General features: G+C 36.6%; 1 protein-coding gene across 1 annotated transcript; it reads right to left on the reverse strand.

Annotated features, from left to right (window-relative positions):
- Positions 1-18,184: 18,184 nt before the first annotated feature.
- LOC140227852 (somatostatin receptor type 5-like) lies at positions 18,185-19,267 on the reverse strand. The gene has a single exon (XM_072308245.1). The coding sequence runs from the start codon at positions 19,265-19,267 to the stop codon at positions 18,185-18,187; it is 1,083 nt and encodes a 360-aa protein (XP_072164346.1).
- Between the last annotated feature and the right edge of the window lie 408 nt (positions 19,268-19,675).

The raw sequence follows: 19,675 nt of genomic DNA on the forward strand, positions 1-19,675 counted from the left end.
GGTCTCCCTGATGTGTTTTCTTCGATGTTCGTCAAAAATACTGAAGTTCATTCTTACCCTACTAGACAAAAAGATTCTTTTCATCTTTCTCCTGTACGGACCGTATCTGCTTTAAAAACAATAACCACTACAGGACCTAAATTTTGGAATGAGTTGGATAGAGAAATAATCCAATCTCAGTCTCTCTATTCATTTAAGCATAAACTTAAACTAGTTTTTCTGAATTCATATCTATAGCTATTCTTCAATCCTCCTCGACATTCTCTGATCATGCTTCACATTACTGACATTATCGATTATGTAACATGTGCCTCGCTCGTGATTTCTGTATTATCTCCTGAACTTCCTTTGTACACATTTGGTATCTCTGCTATTGTACACTGCATCTGACTTGTACCTCGCTCGGGTGATCACGCAACTCTCAATAAGTCTTGTGCCGCGGACATTGTTTTCTTTGTTTTTTTCTTTTTCTTTTTACTTTTTGGCGATTATATTTCTCCAATTCACAAATTGTCATTCCTTTAATTACATATACCAAGTAAGAAATAATCTCACATCCGCATCTGGGAATCTACACCCTACAAGCAATGCTTCTATGTAGATTCCTCATATTTCACATGTTTTATTGTCTTATAAGCTGTACTTGACAATTCATCCAGGCTTTTGTATTGTGATGTTTATGTTTTATGTATTTCTTGAAATGTGGAATATGGAACAATAAAAAACAAAAAACAAAACCCCTCCCCCCCCTCGCTCGCTCCGCTCCCTCGCATACTAACAGCCCCCCCCCCCAAAAAAGATGAAATCCTAGCTACGCCGGTGCCCTTTCCCCGCTTGGTTTCCCTTAAAAAAAGACTAAAAGTCTGGGGATTGAGAGCTTCCTAAATTCCAAATGCCTGTCCAAAAAAATCTCGGTACATTTAGTGTCAAAACGCACCCCCTTGAAAAAAAGCTGGTAACGCCCCTGTTTCATGTCATGAATAATTATCATGTTAGTGTTTATCAATATATCATTCTAGTGATATCACTGATGGTAATATAATGATGATGATATGATATTCCCACTAATGATGGTGATAATAATAATAATAATAATAATAATAATAATAATAATAATAATAATCAAATAAAAAATTATGATGGTAATACCGATAAAAAGAAATGAAGAGTCATAAAAATGCTAACGGCTATAGTGATCATTACCATAAGCCAGTTCGGAGTTCCAATAAGCGCATGAGCAGAAAAAACAAAACAAAAAAACAATTGTACCAACAGCATGTTGATTTCTAAATTCACTTAAATTGTTACGTCGGGGAAGTTCACGCAGTTAAGATGCTCTGAGGACAAGGGTAGTGAAGTGCCCAAGCCAAGCCAGAAACAAAAGAAAGATCATAACAATGGACCAACCTGCACATGAGTTAATTACGAACTGGCTTATTATGCAGTAATCTATGTCTGGGTAGCAGGCATGTATCTTAATAGCGGTTGATTTTAGATAAAGTTAACAAGATGGACGTTATAAGTATCTTGTCTTTCTCTAGACCTGTTTGAAATACATGTTGTGTGCTAGATTACAGTTTGATTGGAAAGTTTTCATCTATAGCAGCAGATTTCAAGGTGCAAAATAAATGATCACTAGCTTTGAAACATTATCAGAATTTGTTTTCCACTCAATAATGTTTATAATGATGATTACGATGAAGATGATGAGTGGTAATGATAATAATAATAAGAGTATAAGTAAGTTATAATGCGCTAAATGCACTCTGTAGAGTGCTCAAGGCCTTTACATACTCCGATCACTGGATACATTATTTTAAACCAGCACTGCCAGTGCTCACTCTCCACCCCCCTGCTTATACCTCCTCTGATACTGATGTACAATTTTTTTTAATGTACTTAATGCTAATAAAAATCTATACACATTTACAGCTACTGCAGTCAAACTACTGCTGCTACCTCCTGCTCTTTTCTGCTCGATGGAATGATGAAAACTTTTTTTTTGTTTTTTAAATAAGCGCTGAGAACTTTGCATCCGCGCGCACATTACCAGCAAAGATAGTAAATTAGTTAAGCGTCTTTGATTACCAGTTTCGTGACGCAGATGATGTGTGCACAATCCTGTTTCTGCAAATCATTATTAACTCAAACAAAACCCTATTTTCAACACGACATACCATGCAGTCTTGTTGTGTAATTATAAACCATAGAGTGAAAACATGTGATATTGCGTGTCACTACACTCACGTCACGGGAACATGGCGGCAAACAAAGCTATTGATTTTGAGTTGTCATTCCTTCAACATTGGCATTCTTGTTTTTGTAACAGATGGATTTTCTGTGAGCAAGAAATGAATCATTCATTAAACATCCACGTAGGAAGTCTAAAATGTATCATTTCTTTTGCCTCTTCCAAGGAATTAAATGATTCAAAATGCGTTTATTCACACAGGCCGTAAACTTCGTAATTTTCTGGATTGCGAAATTAAAAACGCTCGTTGATTTTTTTTTTTCTAGCGAGGAAGTGGTCTATAACAAAGTCAAACATCATTATCCACATGAAATGAAACGTAAGCTTTATTTTATCAGCACAGATTTTACGCTGTATTAACAAATTAGTCCAATACACTTTCTCGATCATCCTCGCTCTGATTCTTAAAATTAGCAACTTGTTAGGTACTTTACAGTCATGCCATGTTGCTGTGGTTTTTGTTTTTTTTTTTGTTATGTGTTTGTTTGTTCTGTCATTAAAGGGATGATACAGTATTGGTGGAGATGAGAATTGGGCTTTTAACTTTTTGCGAGATACTAAGAATACTCTTGTGATATAATACAGAGCATACCAGTTTAAGAGGAATTCAAAGTTTATTTGATTAAAATCGGGTTTGGAATGACTGAAACATCCAAAAACAAGGTAAAACAAAACAATCGTAACTAAGTGTGGGTCCCATTTTTTTTTTTGATATCCCAGCCATTCGAAACCAATTTTCATCAAATAAACGTTGAATTCCTCATATAATTACATGCTCTTTCATATTTCATGAAGTTTCTCCTTATTTCACCAAAAATGTGAGAAACCTGAAATTAGGTCTCAACCAAAACTGTACGATCCCTTTAATAATAGTTTCTTTGATTAAGAAAAATGTTTTGCGTCGATTGTACAAGAGTTTTCCGCCGTATACACAGACACTGCTTTTTACAAGTTAACTCCTAATCTTTTTAAATGGTTTTTAGAAAATGATAATGAAAAAGAATGGCTTGAAACTACATGAAAATCATGCTTTCAAATTGGTGGTTATGCCTCTATTTCCACCTGTCAACCAATCAATCTAAAAAATAAAATATGAAATAATAAATTTAAATATTATTAACTAAATTAAAGGTGATCAGAGTTTGAATATAGCTTTGATGGAGTGTAATAATTATGATGTAAATAATCATAATAATGTAATTTTTGTGATGGCATCTGTGTATGTGTGCATTTATTGTTCAAGGACCAAATACATATTCAGGGCAATGCAAACTATTAAAATCAGTAAGAGTGGATTGTTAAGTTTGCAAATGTAAAACCGAAGAATGATACTTGTATACGGGATACCAGTCTAAACCGCCGTCATTCTATCCAATAGGTTTGCCAACATTTAGAAGGCATGAAAGTTTGAAAAGAGGATGTGTTTCACAAAAACAGTCAAAGTGATGAAAAAAGATAACATTTTGAATCATTTAGGCTTATTTTTCCTGCTCTGTATAAAACTCCGTGAAGAATATAGCAAAATATTATAGACATATAAGCCTATAACATACATAATATATAATTATGTGTACATATAATCATAATAATGTACATCAAAGGAGTGGTTAAAAAAATTGAAAGTTAACATTCATTGTTTTAGTCTAACGCTGTATACCTTTCTTTATCTTTGGATCGGTTTCGAAAGTGGAAAATGATATTCAGGCTTACGTGGCAGTATAGAATTGATGTTTTCTTCAAGCGTAAAGAAAAGAAACATATGCGTCATTTAACATTACAAAAGTATTTGGCAAAGACAAATTGATTCAAACTTCGTTGATCGACTAGCATGATCGATTTCCTATCAGTTACAATGAACTGGCACTGTCTCCCTCTAATGGCGCCTACGTTCAAACCTGCAACGATATATCACAAAGTTTTCGTTAGACTGGAGTCAATAAGATTATACACCTGCCTTCCGATAAAACTGGATAATATGATAATCGATATAAACACGAGAAAGGTGAAATATTAATGCTCCGAAGTAATTATTAACTTCCTTCTGCGTGGGTTTAATCTGTTAAAATATATACAATCAAGAGTATAAAATTTGTAATGCGATTCGGTATTTTTACAGCTGCAGATTATACAGACTGTTTACAATCAACAATACGATTGGTTTACGCGCGTTACATCCCCGTATAACTCTCGACCCTTTAACTGCGCCGACAATCTGCTCGGCATCTGAGTCACTGCTTTATACCTCGATCAAGAAAGCGCCACACAAACTTTACCGGTTACTTTGTAGATCCTCTTTGAGCAGAAATCGTCGCCGATATATCGAAGAGAAGGATGGCTAGCCGAGCGATCTCACTGTGTTTCATCGCCTTCTGTTCATTCCTTCTCATTCAGTCTGCACGTGGTAACGTATAAATAGGTCATTCGTGAAATAAAGTATACCGTTTCCCCCATCTCCAACTTGTTTTTTTTTTTCTCTCAAAACGTTTTAGATACCTGTTTTATTGTAATAGTTGTCACTGCACAGAAGAATAAACCAGTATAGTCTCAGTCATGGAATTAGTATATACTTCTATTAGCACTACTACTAGTATAGTAGTATAGGAGTAGCAGTAGAAATAGTATAAAAGTAGATGCTGTAGTAGTAATAGTAGTAGTAGTAGTAGCAAAAGTAGTAGCAGTCAAGCATAGTAGAAGTAATAGTCATGGTGGTAGACGTATAATCGTTATTATCATTATTTCATTATTATTATTATTATTATTATTATTATTATTATTATTATTATTATTTATTGTAGTAATATAGTAATAGAAGTAGGAGTAGTAATAAAGTCAGCCATTTCTTCAAGTTATGTTTAAAGGCATAATTCACCATTTGCAAATGAAACAAAAACCCAGCATTAATGCTCTAGAATAGTTCCAAAATGTGCGTTAGGGATAGAAACAAACACTGTAAAAATTTGAATTAGTTAAATTGATTTTAAGTATTGTTAAATAATTTATACAAAATGTGAACAATATATTATTGAAATGTTTCCAGATTATACCGTATACAGTTACGGTTTATTAAGAAAAATACTGATATATATCTTCCTATATTTTATGCTTCATTGCGAAAAATTTATATGGTAGGATGTTTTGTGGTGCAACAGACCTACGCACAATGCATCAAATATGATGTCTTGATTTTTTTTTTTTCAAATCACTGCTCCCAAAGGCAAACAGGACCTTTAATGCGACGTGTTGGGCATACGCAGGTTTACTTATTATGTCGCTTTGAAAGCGAGTGAAGTAAAACCAATTGAGATAAATATTGTTTCTATTACATCTATGTAAAGAGGAGCTAACTCTGAACAAGCTTATTACCCAAACTTGGGCAAGAATCAGTTGTTAAAACGAAGGCCAGGAAAAAAAAAAGCCACAACATTTCGTCTTCAATAAAATTTTACTCGAAATTAAAATTTTCCCTTTGAGATAAGTCAAGGAGGAAATCCACCCCGAAAATGAATAAACTTTAAAAGAAGCAGAAAAACAACAACAATTCCCTACCCTACAGGACGTTCCAAAAATGACAAAAATAAGAGCAGAAATGAAGATATCACATTTTGAAATTTCACAAATCTTCGGAATGTCATAACTTCCGTATTTCTTATCCGATTTTGATCATTTTGTTTGCACTGCTCTGCACGGATTTTTCCTCTTTCTTATGAAATTAATGAAATTTTTGAATGGATTTTTTCTCTAAAAGAGTCACTGTCACTGACAATTATCATTCTAATCGTCATCGCTGTTAACTTTTATGTTCTTTTTTGTTTTTTATGCACTTTATGCAAAGAGGGTGTATAGTTGACGTTGTTACTAATTACCCTCCCCACCCCCTCCCCCATCTGATCTTTGTCAACAGCTGGTCCATGTGACGAAAGCCCTTGCCAGAACGGCGGAGAGTGTTCGGAATACGTGCTTCGTGGAGTCACCGAGTACCACTGCCTGTGTCCCGAAGGCTTCTACGGTTTCGATTGCGAAGGCGAATTCCGTGAGAAAGATAACCCCCCCCCCCCAAAAAAAAAAAAAAAAAAAAAGAAAGAAAAAAGAATGTGTTCTCACTTTTCATACATGCATATATATACAGAAAAATTTAATAGACCAACACAAAACACACACACACAGCCACACATGTTCTGATATAGAGAACTAAAATATGATTTTAGTTTTTTAGATTTTTGGATGGAAGCGTTCCTCTAAAATGATGCGTTTTTATGTAAAATATAGACAGAGAGCCCTGGAGTAATAATATGAATATTTTCTCTCTTTGTCTCTATTTATTCACTTTTCCTCTTTTAATAGTTTTGTCTGCTTCGTAGGAAACTGACGAGTGTCATCATTTTACAGCTTGCTGTACATCCAGAGAAGATATGAAAAGATTGAGGCCTTTTTAAGTGATAGTAATGATATCAAAACAATGGAAACAGTTGTGTCACGCATGCACAGAACATCATTTTTTTTTTTTTAATATTCACTGCTTATAATTTACAGCGCACATTACTTACTTTTACAGAAAAAAACGTTTCCTTATGTTTGTACAGTTCGTTTACTCGGGCTCTGTCTTAACCAATGACAAGCAAACGTTATCATATTAAATGATTTACAGCGCACATAAACGAGACACCTAATTTATAATGAACTTTACAGATTAATTAAACATTTATTGAGATTAATCGAACATTATCCCTCTTTTCCTTCCAGTAAACACGAATAACTGCGCGTCGAATCCGTGCCAGCATGGCGGAGAATGCAAAGACTATTTATGGTTCGGCTACACCTGCACTTGTCCTTCAGGCTATTACGGTACACACTGCGAAACACAAGGTATGACTTTTAGGGTATAAAGTTCGTTACTTCAAAGGTTCGTAAACACAGCAAAAAAAAAAAACAAAAACAAAAACAAAACAAAAACAAAACAAAACAAAACAAAAAAACAACTAAAAAAAGCAAAGCAAACAAACAAACAAACAAACAACGAAATACTAGCAAGATTCGTAATTCCAAAGGTTTGTAATTCCCACGGTTCGTTAGTGCGCACTTCTTCTTTTTTTTTTGTGATTAACGAACCTTTTTATCATTTTCGGTATGTCTCCTTACATGGGAATACAAACTTCTCGAAGCTTGTGGCCTTTACGATTAGTGTTCGACACTTCACTTCGACAGTGATAATCCCAAACTGGAGATCAGTCGGTGCTGGTTAGTTGATCTCATAATTATGCCGTACGGCCTACAGCTCCGGTAGTTTGAAAATGCTATTCTCGGTGTTGAATATCGTCTGCGGATCCGCGGTCCAAAATTCAAGTTGGCGACTGAAAAGGCGTCTCCCCCCCCCCCCCTTTGCTAAAGCCAGGCTTTAGAAATTATCAAATTTGCGTTTCGATATTTTGGTATTAGTATTGCATATATACACCTTCATGAAAATCATAATTAGTTATGCGTTCGTGAATATTCGTAGTCTTTGTCATAACTACCATCAGAGAAACATCACGCGAGACAAATTTAGTCAAGAGAGACCCATCCGATCCTTTGAAGCCTATATGTATTTGAATTACAGAATTTTGGAACTATAGGGTGTGATAGCAAGATCGTGACTAATATGTCCGAAAACATTAATTAAAGTCTTTTCATTTCTATATTTCGCATATATGGACGATGGACGATAGGGAGAGCTAGTAATTCAATAATTGGTCGAAGTGTGTATTGCGAATAAAATGATCTGTATACAAAGTGTTCTATTCATTCACAGTGTTGGTCTTTTTGTTGTTGTTGTTTATTGGAATGAAATACACATCAGACCCTGTTGAAAAATGATTTGCCCAAGGCAATAGTGAAATCAAATCATGGCAATCATATCAACCATTCATAGGCAAGTTTGCATTGTAACCATAATTATTATTATCAATGATTTTCTATATCGTCAATGTTATTATATCAACATTGTCAAAACAAAACAAAATGAAATAAATTTCATATCAATACAATCATCATCATCATCAGCAGCAGCAGCAGCATCATCACCATCACTTAACCACTGTATAACTGGTAAGTGAACCTATTATTGGTGACATGATATAAAACAGGATAAGGAGGATCATTTCCCCCATATTCGTTTTGTCGTTGTCTGACTGCATGACAAAATAATTCATTCTCCTGTGTGCTTTCATTCGCAGAGGTCGGGCCCGAATGAGCGATCATTCGCTGGGCTATGGTGTGTATAATTTGGCTCAACCACCGACTCCTGTCATTGCCTGTGTGCCATCTCATTGTAGAATCACTTATTTAGTGCCTTGTCGTTTGGCGATGGCCTCTTTTGCCGTAGCTGCAGCTGGTGTCACCCCCAACTGGTCTAGAGATTGACTGAAAAATACAGGGCTAACTATAATCGGCGAAATATGTGTCATAATAATGATCCTGTTTAATAAGGCTCTCTTCATATCTTGACTGTTTCTCATATCGTTGTATTCAGAAATATGTGTCGAATTGATCATTATAATGACTAATACAAGCTGTTTTCATATCTCGACTTTTTCTCATATCGTGAGTGTTCAGAAATATGTGTCGAATTGATCATTATAATGACTAATACAAGCTGTTTTCATATCTCGACTTTTTCTCATATCGTGAGTGTTCAGAAATATGTGTCGAATTGATCATTATAATGACTAATACAAGCTGTTTTCATATCTCGACTTTTTCTCATATCGTGAGTGTTCAGAAAAATGTGTCATGGTGATGATCATAATGATTAATACAAGCTCTTGTCATATATCTACTTTTTCTTATATCGTTGTGTTCAAAACACATTTGTATTCACCGCTTTTAATAGCTTGAATTGCTGAGTCTCTCATTACCTGCTCACACAATGAGGTTAACACCGGAGTTTATGGGAACCGATATGCACAATATGGATACTCATAATACCGCCTGACAAGACTGACTGAAGTATTTGTTTTTTGAAAAAAAAACCCTGAATGTTCTGCATTTTGAATTACCTTACTCTAAACATTCGTGACAATTTCATGGTTTCGAGCCTGGAAAAGCGGCCGTTCTTGTGTTCAATAACATGCCCTCCTCAAATAAATTGCCTCGAAAATGACAGCTGTTTGTTATTGGCGTCAATTTTGTTGTTGGTGACTCTGATGACGCTTGTTGATAATAGACAACGTGCGGTAGTAGTACACCAACCAGTTGTGAGATCGTATGTGAATGTGTCAATGTGTGTATATTATGCTCTATAGTGTGTGTGTGTGTGTGTATGTGTGTGTGTGTGTATGTGTGTGTGTGTAGATATAGGTTACAAATCAAAATAAAACAGACATATTCGTGTAAACAGCTTTATGTTTATATAATCTGATGCTGCTGTTATTCGTGTTGAGTGATGACGTTGGCGTTGGCGTTTGTAGGAGTTCTTCAGTTTTGTCGAGTAACCATCGTGACTCGTGGCGTCACATTGTCTATAAGCATTTCCGTGTAGAAGACGCGCAGAATGCCGGGGGAAAAAGAGGAAAAAGCTTGATTACACAAACTGTGCTCTGCACTTTTTTTCCAGCCATCCCTCTAAAGCCAGATGAACCGAGTTACATCGTGGCGGGTAATGGTGATGCGGCGGTTATTATTACGGCAATTGTGCGTTGTCTCCTCCGACATTTCGGAGATTGATTCTCCGTCCGTGCTTTCGCGGAAGTATTGTAGTGACTGCTGTTGGTTTTTTTTTCTTCCTGCCCTTTCTTCTGTTTGTCCTTCACTCACTCCATATCTCTATCCCTTCTCTCTCTCCTTCAATCTACATCCCTATTTCTTTCCGTCTCTCTCCATTTCCCTCTTTAAAATTTGGGTTTGTAAAACTAATGATGTAAAACTTCTGCTATGTAGGGATGAAAAAAAAAATGACAGTTTAGAAGTGGAAATATTGACACTTACACTTTCTTCCTGCCCTTTCTTCTGTTTGTCCTTCACTCACTCCATATCTCTATCCCTTCTCTCTCTCCTTCAATCTACATCCCTATTTCTTTCCGTCTCTCTCCATGAATCTCTTAAAAAAACAAAAAACAAACAAACTGTGGGAATGCATTTTTCGGGACGTATTCTAGCTTTATTGTCCAATGTTTACGAAATATTATACCAGAGGTATTTTACAGTTTTGCCATGATTTCATTTCACTTCATTTATTCACCAATTTTAATTTCCAATAAAAGTGTAATTAGAGTAAGATATCTATGTATCGCACATAGTTATGTAAGATCAATTAATACATACACAATTGTGATAAAGGAAAATTGAATGAACGGAAATATAATTTTAATCCGTGATATTTACATAAGAAAAAGCATGGTTTGACATTTTCAGTCCTCTCATTAACAATAAAGGGGGGGGGGGAGGAGTTGAAGGGTCAATACCAACGCAAGAGTGACACAAGACGAATGTGCTCACTGTAAAATGTTGAGAGAAGCTTTTGTTTTGAAATGAGTCACAATTTTTTATGAGGAAAAAGATAAGGACTTAAAATTTGGGTTTGTAAAACTAATGATGTAAAACTTCTGCTATGTAGGGATGAAAAAAAAAATGACAGTTTAGAAGTGGAAATATTGACACTTACACTTTCTTCCTGCCCTTTCTTCTGTTTGTCCTTCACTCACTCCATATCTCTATCCCTTCTCTCTCTCCTTCAATCTACATCCCTATCTCTTTCCATCTCTCTCCATTTCCCTCTTTAAATTGTTTTCTGCGATGCTCAAGGACAAGGATTCGTCGGAGATATAAAGTGATTAGACGTTCATATGATGCTAATACTTCGGCGATTTTCACAGGAAAAGAGAAGAGGCCGAAAGGAGCAGAAAGAAATTTGTTTTATAGTATATTGTCTTTGGGCCTCAAATAAGAGCTCTCGATCTCATGAAGTATAATAACAACATAGCAACTGTGGGTTCAAAGTACGTAATATCTGTGTATTTTTATTGTGGTCTCACAGCTTGATATGCACGACTTTGACCTTAAATATTGTATACATTGGGTATAAATATAATTATATGCCCACTTCCTTCACAAATCTGAATATCCAGCCACCTCCCTATCTCTGTAATAAAGATAAAAGTTTAATCTATTCATATGTCCATTTTTATTGCCCGCTTGATTGTTTGAAGCTTTTGACTCTTGGTATTTCTATGCTTCAGCTTCATTGTCAGTCACTGTCAGTACTTGAACATGAACATGATAAACCAAGGTACATGCATGAGATAAAAGTATTAATCAAGCATAATATGAAATAAAAATTAAACTGAAGAATAAAATAGAATGAAAAACGTGATTTCAACACAACAGTTTCAGAACATCTTGGCAATTGCGAAACATAAAACAACGGAAGACAAATATGAATATAACTATATTTTACATATTAAGTAAATACTCGAGTACTGACGGGGCCACCTTGTATAAATAAACGAACGAAATAAATAAATAAATAAATAAACAAATAAATAAATAAATAAATAAATAAATAGGCATTTTTGCTATTACGTATATGAAGACACAAACGTATGACCTTATGTATGATACATTATATAGAAAATATATCACGTTTACTGTTGTATTACATAATTTTTAACCTACATCAATCAATGTTTCTCTCCCCTTTTTACCTATATTCCTCAAGTCAATGTTCCACTTTAATTCGTCATCATGAGTCATACTGTCGCTCTTTCTGATCAAGACTCCGCAAATTTTCACACACACACACACACACACGCACACACATACACATATACACAGAAATAGATAGATAGATAGATAGATAGAGAGAGAGAGAGAGAGAGAGAGAGAGTATTGTCTACCTTGGTGAAGCGTGTTTGGTGAAGATGAATCTCTTAAAAAAAACAAAAAACAAACAAACTGTGGGAATGCATTTTTCGGGACGTATTCTAGCTTTATTGTCCAATGTTTACGAAATATTATACCAGAGGTATTTTACAGTTTTGCCATGATTTCATTTCACTTCATTTATTCACCAATTTTAATTTCCAATAAAAGTGTAATTAGAGTAAGATATCTATGTATCGCACATAGTTATGTAAGATCAATTAATACATACACAATTGTGATAAAGGAAAATTGAATGAACGGAAATATAATTTTAATCCGTGATATTTACATAAGAAAAAGCATGGTTTGACATTTTCAGTCCTCTCATTAACAATAAAGGGGGGGGGGAGGAGTTGAAGGGTCAATACCAACGCAAGAGAGACACAAGACGAATGTGCTCACTGTAAAGTGTTGAGAGAAGCCTTTGTTTTGAAATGAGTCACAATTTTTTTATGAGGAAAAAGATAAGGACTTAAAATTTGGGTTTGTAAAACTAATGATGTAAAACTTCTGCTATGTAGGTATGAAAAAAAAAATGACAGTTTAGAAGTGGAAATATTGACACTTACACTTCTTTCATTCTAAAGAATTCCAAAATCTATAGGGTCAGAAAAGGAAAACATAGATTTAGTTAAAATATTTCAAAGTCGATGGCAGCTGGAATTCATAGGATTGAGGATATGAACGACTTGACTTGTTTTTAAAAGAGGAGAGGGAAAATGGTTAGTAAGTTTGTAAATATTGACCTATAGGTTCAGATGGTACAAATTATTGCTCCTTAGAATATTATTTTCATGAAATCGAACCTCAGTGTGGCATCTCCATGACTAATAACTATTGATATGAAGATATTTTTTTCTTTTACGGTAATGCTAACGTTCTTTCTACATGGAATATAATATATTTCATGTCGTTTATGGAATATGTTCCTATGTTCCAATAATCCTAATAATTCTCAGGGCTTTCAAGATGTATAGCAACGTCCAAGCGCAGGACACAACCGTCTTCCCGTCGTTGATGGTCGATCACGGCAAGCGCAATAAACTCTAAGGAAATGTCACTTAACTCTGTCAGCTCAGAATCGTCGAGGGCGGTAATTCATCATCTCACATATACTGTCCAACATCAATCCCTAGGAGAGAAGTGGGGGGGGGGGGGAGGCGTGCCCTTTTCAAGATCGACATTACAGCTAGTTTATCGATGTTATTATTCGAGGTTATTCCCCTTTTGCGAAGTCAAGTGGGGGCACGCACCGCTGTAGATATCACCTCTCCCGGCTGTCACGCTTCCCGCCCTCCGCGCCTGATGTCGAATAGATGCGGCCAATTTTCCTTTTTCGGTTGGACTCTTCACTTGGTTACTGTGATTCAGAGGCAGTAGGGTAGTTACTTCCGCATTTTGCATTTATTTTCTTCCCAATTGCTCCCTGATTGTTGTTGTTCCTTCCTAGACTGCTGCGCTCGTCACTAATCATTATGGGTGCCCTTGCTCAGGTGCCGGTGAATGAGTTACCAATTACGAATGTGACTGCATGGCTGTTTTAAACTTGTTTGAGATAAAGCGAAGGAGGGCTTTGATATTCAAGGCTCTGGAAGTGACTTTTGTGCGCCGTAAGACATTCCTTTTATGAATACAGGATATTCTGAGATGTTTTACCAATTTAATTATGCACTAATTTGTAAAAAATCAGCGATTATGAAAGGCTTTGCAAATTGTGACAGCAAAACGAGGAATTATGAAAAGAACAATAAAATACCTTTATCCTATGAAACATTCAGAAGAAATAATAATGGAAAATTGTGACCGACATGGGTTAAATTAATGACTCATCCCTCTACGCTTGGTTTTGGATAGTTCTTGATTGTCACATTGATTGAGGAAGAAGACCAAAAAAAAAAAAAAAAGTGATGGGGGTGGATCGAGGAGGGGAGGTGTCTGCGAACAGAACTTATTGGGATTTCAGTTCAACACGACAACGTAATGTAAAGCGACATTGGGTATTTTTGGAGATTGGCAATAAAGAGCACACACACACACACACACACGCACACACACACACACACACACGCACACACACACACCAGGGTAATATCTAAGGGTGACCTAGATACTATAGAGCTCAGAGAAGATAAACTCAGGTTTACGGATCTTCTCCGCCATAGCCAAATCAATTGACAGATATAGGTCCAAAGTTTGGACAAGATGTATAGAGGAAGCGTATCTACTGAATAGTCAAAGAGACGAATACATATATATCTTTTGTTAATATCGGAAGAGCCTACAAAAGAATAACCACTGCCTTGTATTTCAGAGGAAAACTTGAGACTCATGTTTTATTCTATAAAATTAATGATATGCTATAAGACCTCCGAAGAGAAAAGATTGCTCGCCATGGCTTGTACAAGCGAAAAACAGATTACGAAACATGAAAAATGATCAGCAGTTCACATTGTCAAAGAAAAATGTATTTATATTTGCAGCTGAATAATGAACACAAGATACAGGTAGGGTGCACAAGATTGATTAAAATATATGTGTATACATGATGTTTGTGCTCAATTTGGGACAGAAAATCGGCTGACTTGCCGATAAAATTAGTATTTGTCAAAGGCCCTGAACAGAGGGTCGTCAAGTGAGACCGCGGAGTTCAGCCACCACCGAGAGATAAACCCAAGCTAGAGATAACGTGCTCGGGATCTTTCTCTTCGCTCACATACGATTGTCAGTGATAAAAACAAGAGTGCCCTTGGAAAAGGCTATGACGAACTTTAAAGTGAAGTGATTGTCATTACCATTTATCACGTGAATTTTTAGTTTCCAATTTCAATATATTTCAGCAACTTTTTCTTTCAAGAATACATTCCATATTAAGCGAAAATACAGCAATAACAAAGAGGTTCCCACGAAAAATCAAGTTTCATAAACACATCTAAACAAATCAATACGAGATACAGTAAATTTCTACATTACGTTTTGAATAAAATGTATCCAGACAACTGCATATCATATTTGTACCTCTTCCTCCCCCCCCCCCCCCCGAGACATACGTATTTCATGTACAGGGGCCGTCACAATAAACATGCATAATGATGAAATAATATAGCCCTCTAAAAAAAGACTAAAAAGCTGTTCTCTAGGTTTTACAGAAAAAAAGAAGGAAATAAAGCGTATATTCGTGGAGGGGGGGGGGGGGTGAGAGTGCAGATTCACGACTGGCCTGATTTATTTCACTTGAAAATAAAATAGTTACTAGTAATTACCATGACTATACGCGTTCCTGTTTTGATTATAAATTTACACTAAATTCCAGTATATGTTTTTGTAGGTTTTATTATCTATTCCAAACACAATATTTATCTATTATCATTTCCTTTAATTATCTATCGAAAGTGTTTCAGAAAGATGTGACATGAGCTAGACGATAGGGAGAGCATTCCATGCATTAGGCCTTTAGTCTCTGAAAGGTACTGTTTACCATTGGGAGCAGCGATTAAAAATAATCGAGTTACAATTGTATCACATTTGATGCATATGTGTGGGTTAGTGGTATCACGAAGCATCCTACCATACAAACATTTTGCAATAAAGCCTAAAGTATAAGAAGATATCACTATTTTTCTCACTAAACTATAACTGTAAACGGTTAAGTCTAATTATATCTTATTATATCTATTGTTCACGTTTTGTATATTCAACAATACTTAACATTGATTATACTAATCAACTTTTTTACACTGGTGGTTTCTATGCCTATCTCACATTTTAGAACTATTTTGAAGCACTAAAACTTGGTTTTTGCTTCATTTGCAAATGGTAAATACTGCCTTTAACCCTCTGTGTGCCACATTAATTTCCTGTCCATAGGTTTGTGTGTAAATTTATGCACATTCGACATATTGGCACAAAAAGGGTGTGTACAGTTCTGGTTGAGGTGAGGATTTAGCTTTTAACGTTTTGCGAGATATTCAGAAATCACTCAATGAGATGTCAAAGAGGATGCAATTCTAAGGCGTATCAAAAGTTTATTTGATGAAAATCGGTTTTGAAATGGCTGAGATATCCAAAAACAGGGTGAAACAAAGAGATCCCAATAAAAGGCGTGGCCTGTCACCTTTTATCATTTTCTCTTTTTTTGATATCTCAGCCATTTGAAAACCAATTTTCATCAAATAAATGTTACATGCTCTTTCATATTTCATAAGGTGTTTCTCATTATCTCACTTAGGAATGTTCAAAACAGGAATCCCCACCTCAACCAGTACTGTACAGCCCCTTTAAGGATCTCTTTCCTTTATACAAACTGCAGGATTGTCTTTGGAAAGGGTGAAGCAACACCGCTCTTTAAAGAACTCATAGATTAATGTAGGGCCTATGCTTCGTATATACACTAAACTTTTATTAAAAATGGAATGTTGTTTAGGAAAGCACCATTTAGTGTTAACCTTCAAGAATTTGATTTGATTTTGATTTTATTGGTTCCTGCATTATATCATTGCTCATGCAGATACATAAACATATATCATATACATTAATGGTACCATACATATAAATGGATATACATGAACATTAGTTGCTAACAAAATGAGTTTTTTCATTACCTTTAGAATATACAGCAATACATTTCTTCATTGCCTGTACATAAATGTCCAACAGAACAGTGATGCAATGAATAACGCAGAAGGGCTACAGCTTAAGCATTGCTTGATTTGCATGCAGCCCTCGTACATAATACATAACATATAGGAAAATAGGGAAAGGATGACTTGAATAGAGATAGGGATAGGAGAAAGGAGAGAGGAGAGGTCTGTCTGCTTTCACTATTACACAAAGTTAGAACACCTGGATCTCTGAATAGCAAAGCATGGCAAAGTATTTTCTCACCGAGGTTCAGGTGAACAGTTACAGGTCATGGTCGGTTACATAACATTACGCAATAAATTCAGAACAACGATAATTCCACGAGGGAATTTCATATACAATACAATTGCAATGACATTATAAGATCACTGATATCCAGAGAGCAGCATTGTCTTTACAGCTTTCTTGAAAGAATACATAGACTTTAAAGTTCGAATTTCTGAAGGAAGAGAGTTCCAAATATCAGGTCCAGTGTGTCTGATAGATTTCAGAGCCATCACCGTTTTAGGATTTTGTAGATGAAATTTATCAGATTGCCTTGTGGGATAAGAATGTATATCCTTGTTTAAATGAAATAATGAGAAAAAAAGAAGATGGCAACTGACCGTTATACAGAAGAAACAGAAGACAGAAGAAAAATAAGATATTTGACAGTTTTCATGAAATAAAATGAGGGTGTGCAACGTTCATTATTTTCTTCGGGATCGTACGAAATGACTTCGACAGTGTTCCAGATCGCAGAATCCTTAGACAAGAAGAATTAGGTTCCATGACAGCTATAAATCAGTCCAAATTTATGTTGTGTTTTGACGCCTCTATGCTGGTATTCGAGACAAAATGTGATTCCTGGCTTAAGAATGTACCGCTTTCTGTGCCAGAGACTTTGGACAGTGTGAGCAATGTAGTGGGGTTTTCTGGGCCAATCCACACTCAAAGCACACAAGGTGTTAATTCATGGATGGATTTGCCTACTCCCTTACAGACTGCCATATACTCGTACGATCGTCACTTGCTGTTGTTTGAACTACCCGTTAAAAATCACAACGCATGTTTAATCGAAACATCAGTGAAAGGTAGATTATCACAAATATTATGTATTAATGTTTCGATGATAATTATCAAATAGACCGGCTAAAAACATATTGCTTATAAAAAGACAAAGCAAACTTATAAGGTAATTAATGGTTGTTTTAGCCACACTCGAGAATACTTACTGAAGGTATTTTGGCTTTTTTTTTCGCTAGTTTTTTTTCCCAAATAAAAACTGTATTTCAGTTTGCTGCGAGCTGCCCCTGGAAGTACAACATGATGATACAGACGAAAGCTGCGTAACACATTTCAGTTTTTTGAATATTAATTTCATACAATACTAAGACATATTCTGTTCGCGTGGCTTGCTCTTCAGACTGCGATTGGTTCCACTGTTTTTCTCGTCTCACAGCACCTGTCGAGGCAAAACGCCTCCTTCGCACAGTCTCGATACGTCTTGCTCATGATAGTGTATATAAATGGGTTTACCACCGAGTTCAGGTAGGTCAGCGTAAAAGCGATAAAATTGATCACCCTGTACGCGGGTCTAAAGTGATATGGCCCGAAGAACTTTGCAATTATGTGCACCGTGGCGTTGATCTCGAACGGCCCAAGCAGGACGAAAAATGCGATCCCGTTAACGATCACCATCCTGATGACACGACGGTTCGCTCTCTCCCTGACGTCCCCGTGCGCGCGGAGTCTTGACGCCGCCGCCCGCAGCTCGTAGACTATCTTGACAAACATGGTCGTGTTCAGAACGAGGGCGAGTAGAAATGGGACGACTTTCAAGAGAACGAAGTAGTCTGAGATGTAAGAGTCGATGATCGCATGCGGCAGATGCCTCGTCGTCTCGGTGTTCGGCCATGTCAGGCAGATTGAGTATCGATAGGTGACACCGGGGATGAAGAGGGTTGCCGAGAGGAGGGTCGAGACGATCCACGAAGACGTAGACGATATGGCAGCACGTCGCCTCCTGCCTGAATGACGAGTGGTCATCGGTCGACACACGGCGTTGTACCGATCAAAAGTCACAAGGGTGATGAAGAACAGAGACGCGAAGTAGGCCGTGTGGATGACGAACATGAAATACACGTAACCATGCCAACCAAGGTAAGACGTATCTCCAGATACAGGCGAGATGATGTACGCCAGGATATCCGACCCGACGCGGATCAGCAAGAAGAGTATGTCTGTAACGGCCAGATTGGTAAGGTAGCAGTTCGTTGGGTTTCTCATTCGAGGTACCCGCAGCGTTGCGTAGATGAATGCCAAGTTGCTCAGGAGGCCGACCGTGAATATAAAGGGCAAAATGAGTTCGCAGAACAGCGTCAAACCTGGGCCGTACAGCCACAGGTCGAGCTGTTCTACCGTGACATTTCTGTACGCGTGGCAGATACCATCTTCATCGACAGTGACGTTTCCACCGTAAACTCCGTCTGATATTGAATCCATTTCTCACTATGCCCAGAGTTAACAATACGAAGTAACCCTCAGTGAATATTCCGGTTAAATGGCTCAGTATAGCGAAAAATCTCTGCGACTGGATCATCGAAACCCTCATAGGAGTTGAATGCATTCGACCTAGCATACACCGTTGTAGTTGTAAACCAGAGTTTCAATCATTTGCTTGTCAATTTGTACTTGAATATTGAAAGCACAACACAATCACATCTTCGTCACTCCTATACATGCATCGTGTCACTGTGGACCTATGAGGAGTTTTTGACACCGTCGGCGCTTATATAGCAAAGCCAGATTCTAATTGTTGTTCTTTCCAGCGGGGCAAGCTTCCTGTGTAGTGGAACCGCGAAAACAGGATGAACACCTCATTGTCAGGGTCGCAAAATCAAAAGGTTGAGT

This window comes from Diadema setosum, chromosome 4, assembly GCF_964275005.1.
Source record: "Diadema setosum chromosome 4, eeDiaSeto1, whole genome shotgun sequence".
Classification (NCBI taxonomy): domain Eukaryota; kingdom Metazoa; phylum Echinodermata; class Echinoidea; order Diadematoida; family Diadematidae; genus Diadema; species Diadema setosum.

What these genes read in the sequence shown, in the direction of transcription:
- LOC140227852 (XM_072308245.1), bottom strand. Translation starts at nt 19,267, where the DNA reads ATGGATTCAATATCAGACGGAGTTTACGGTGGAAACGTCACTGTCGAT.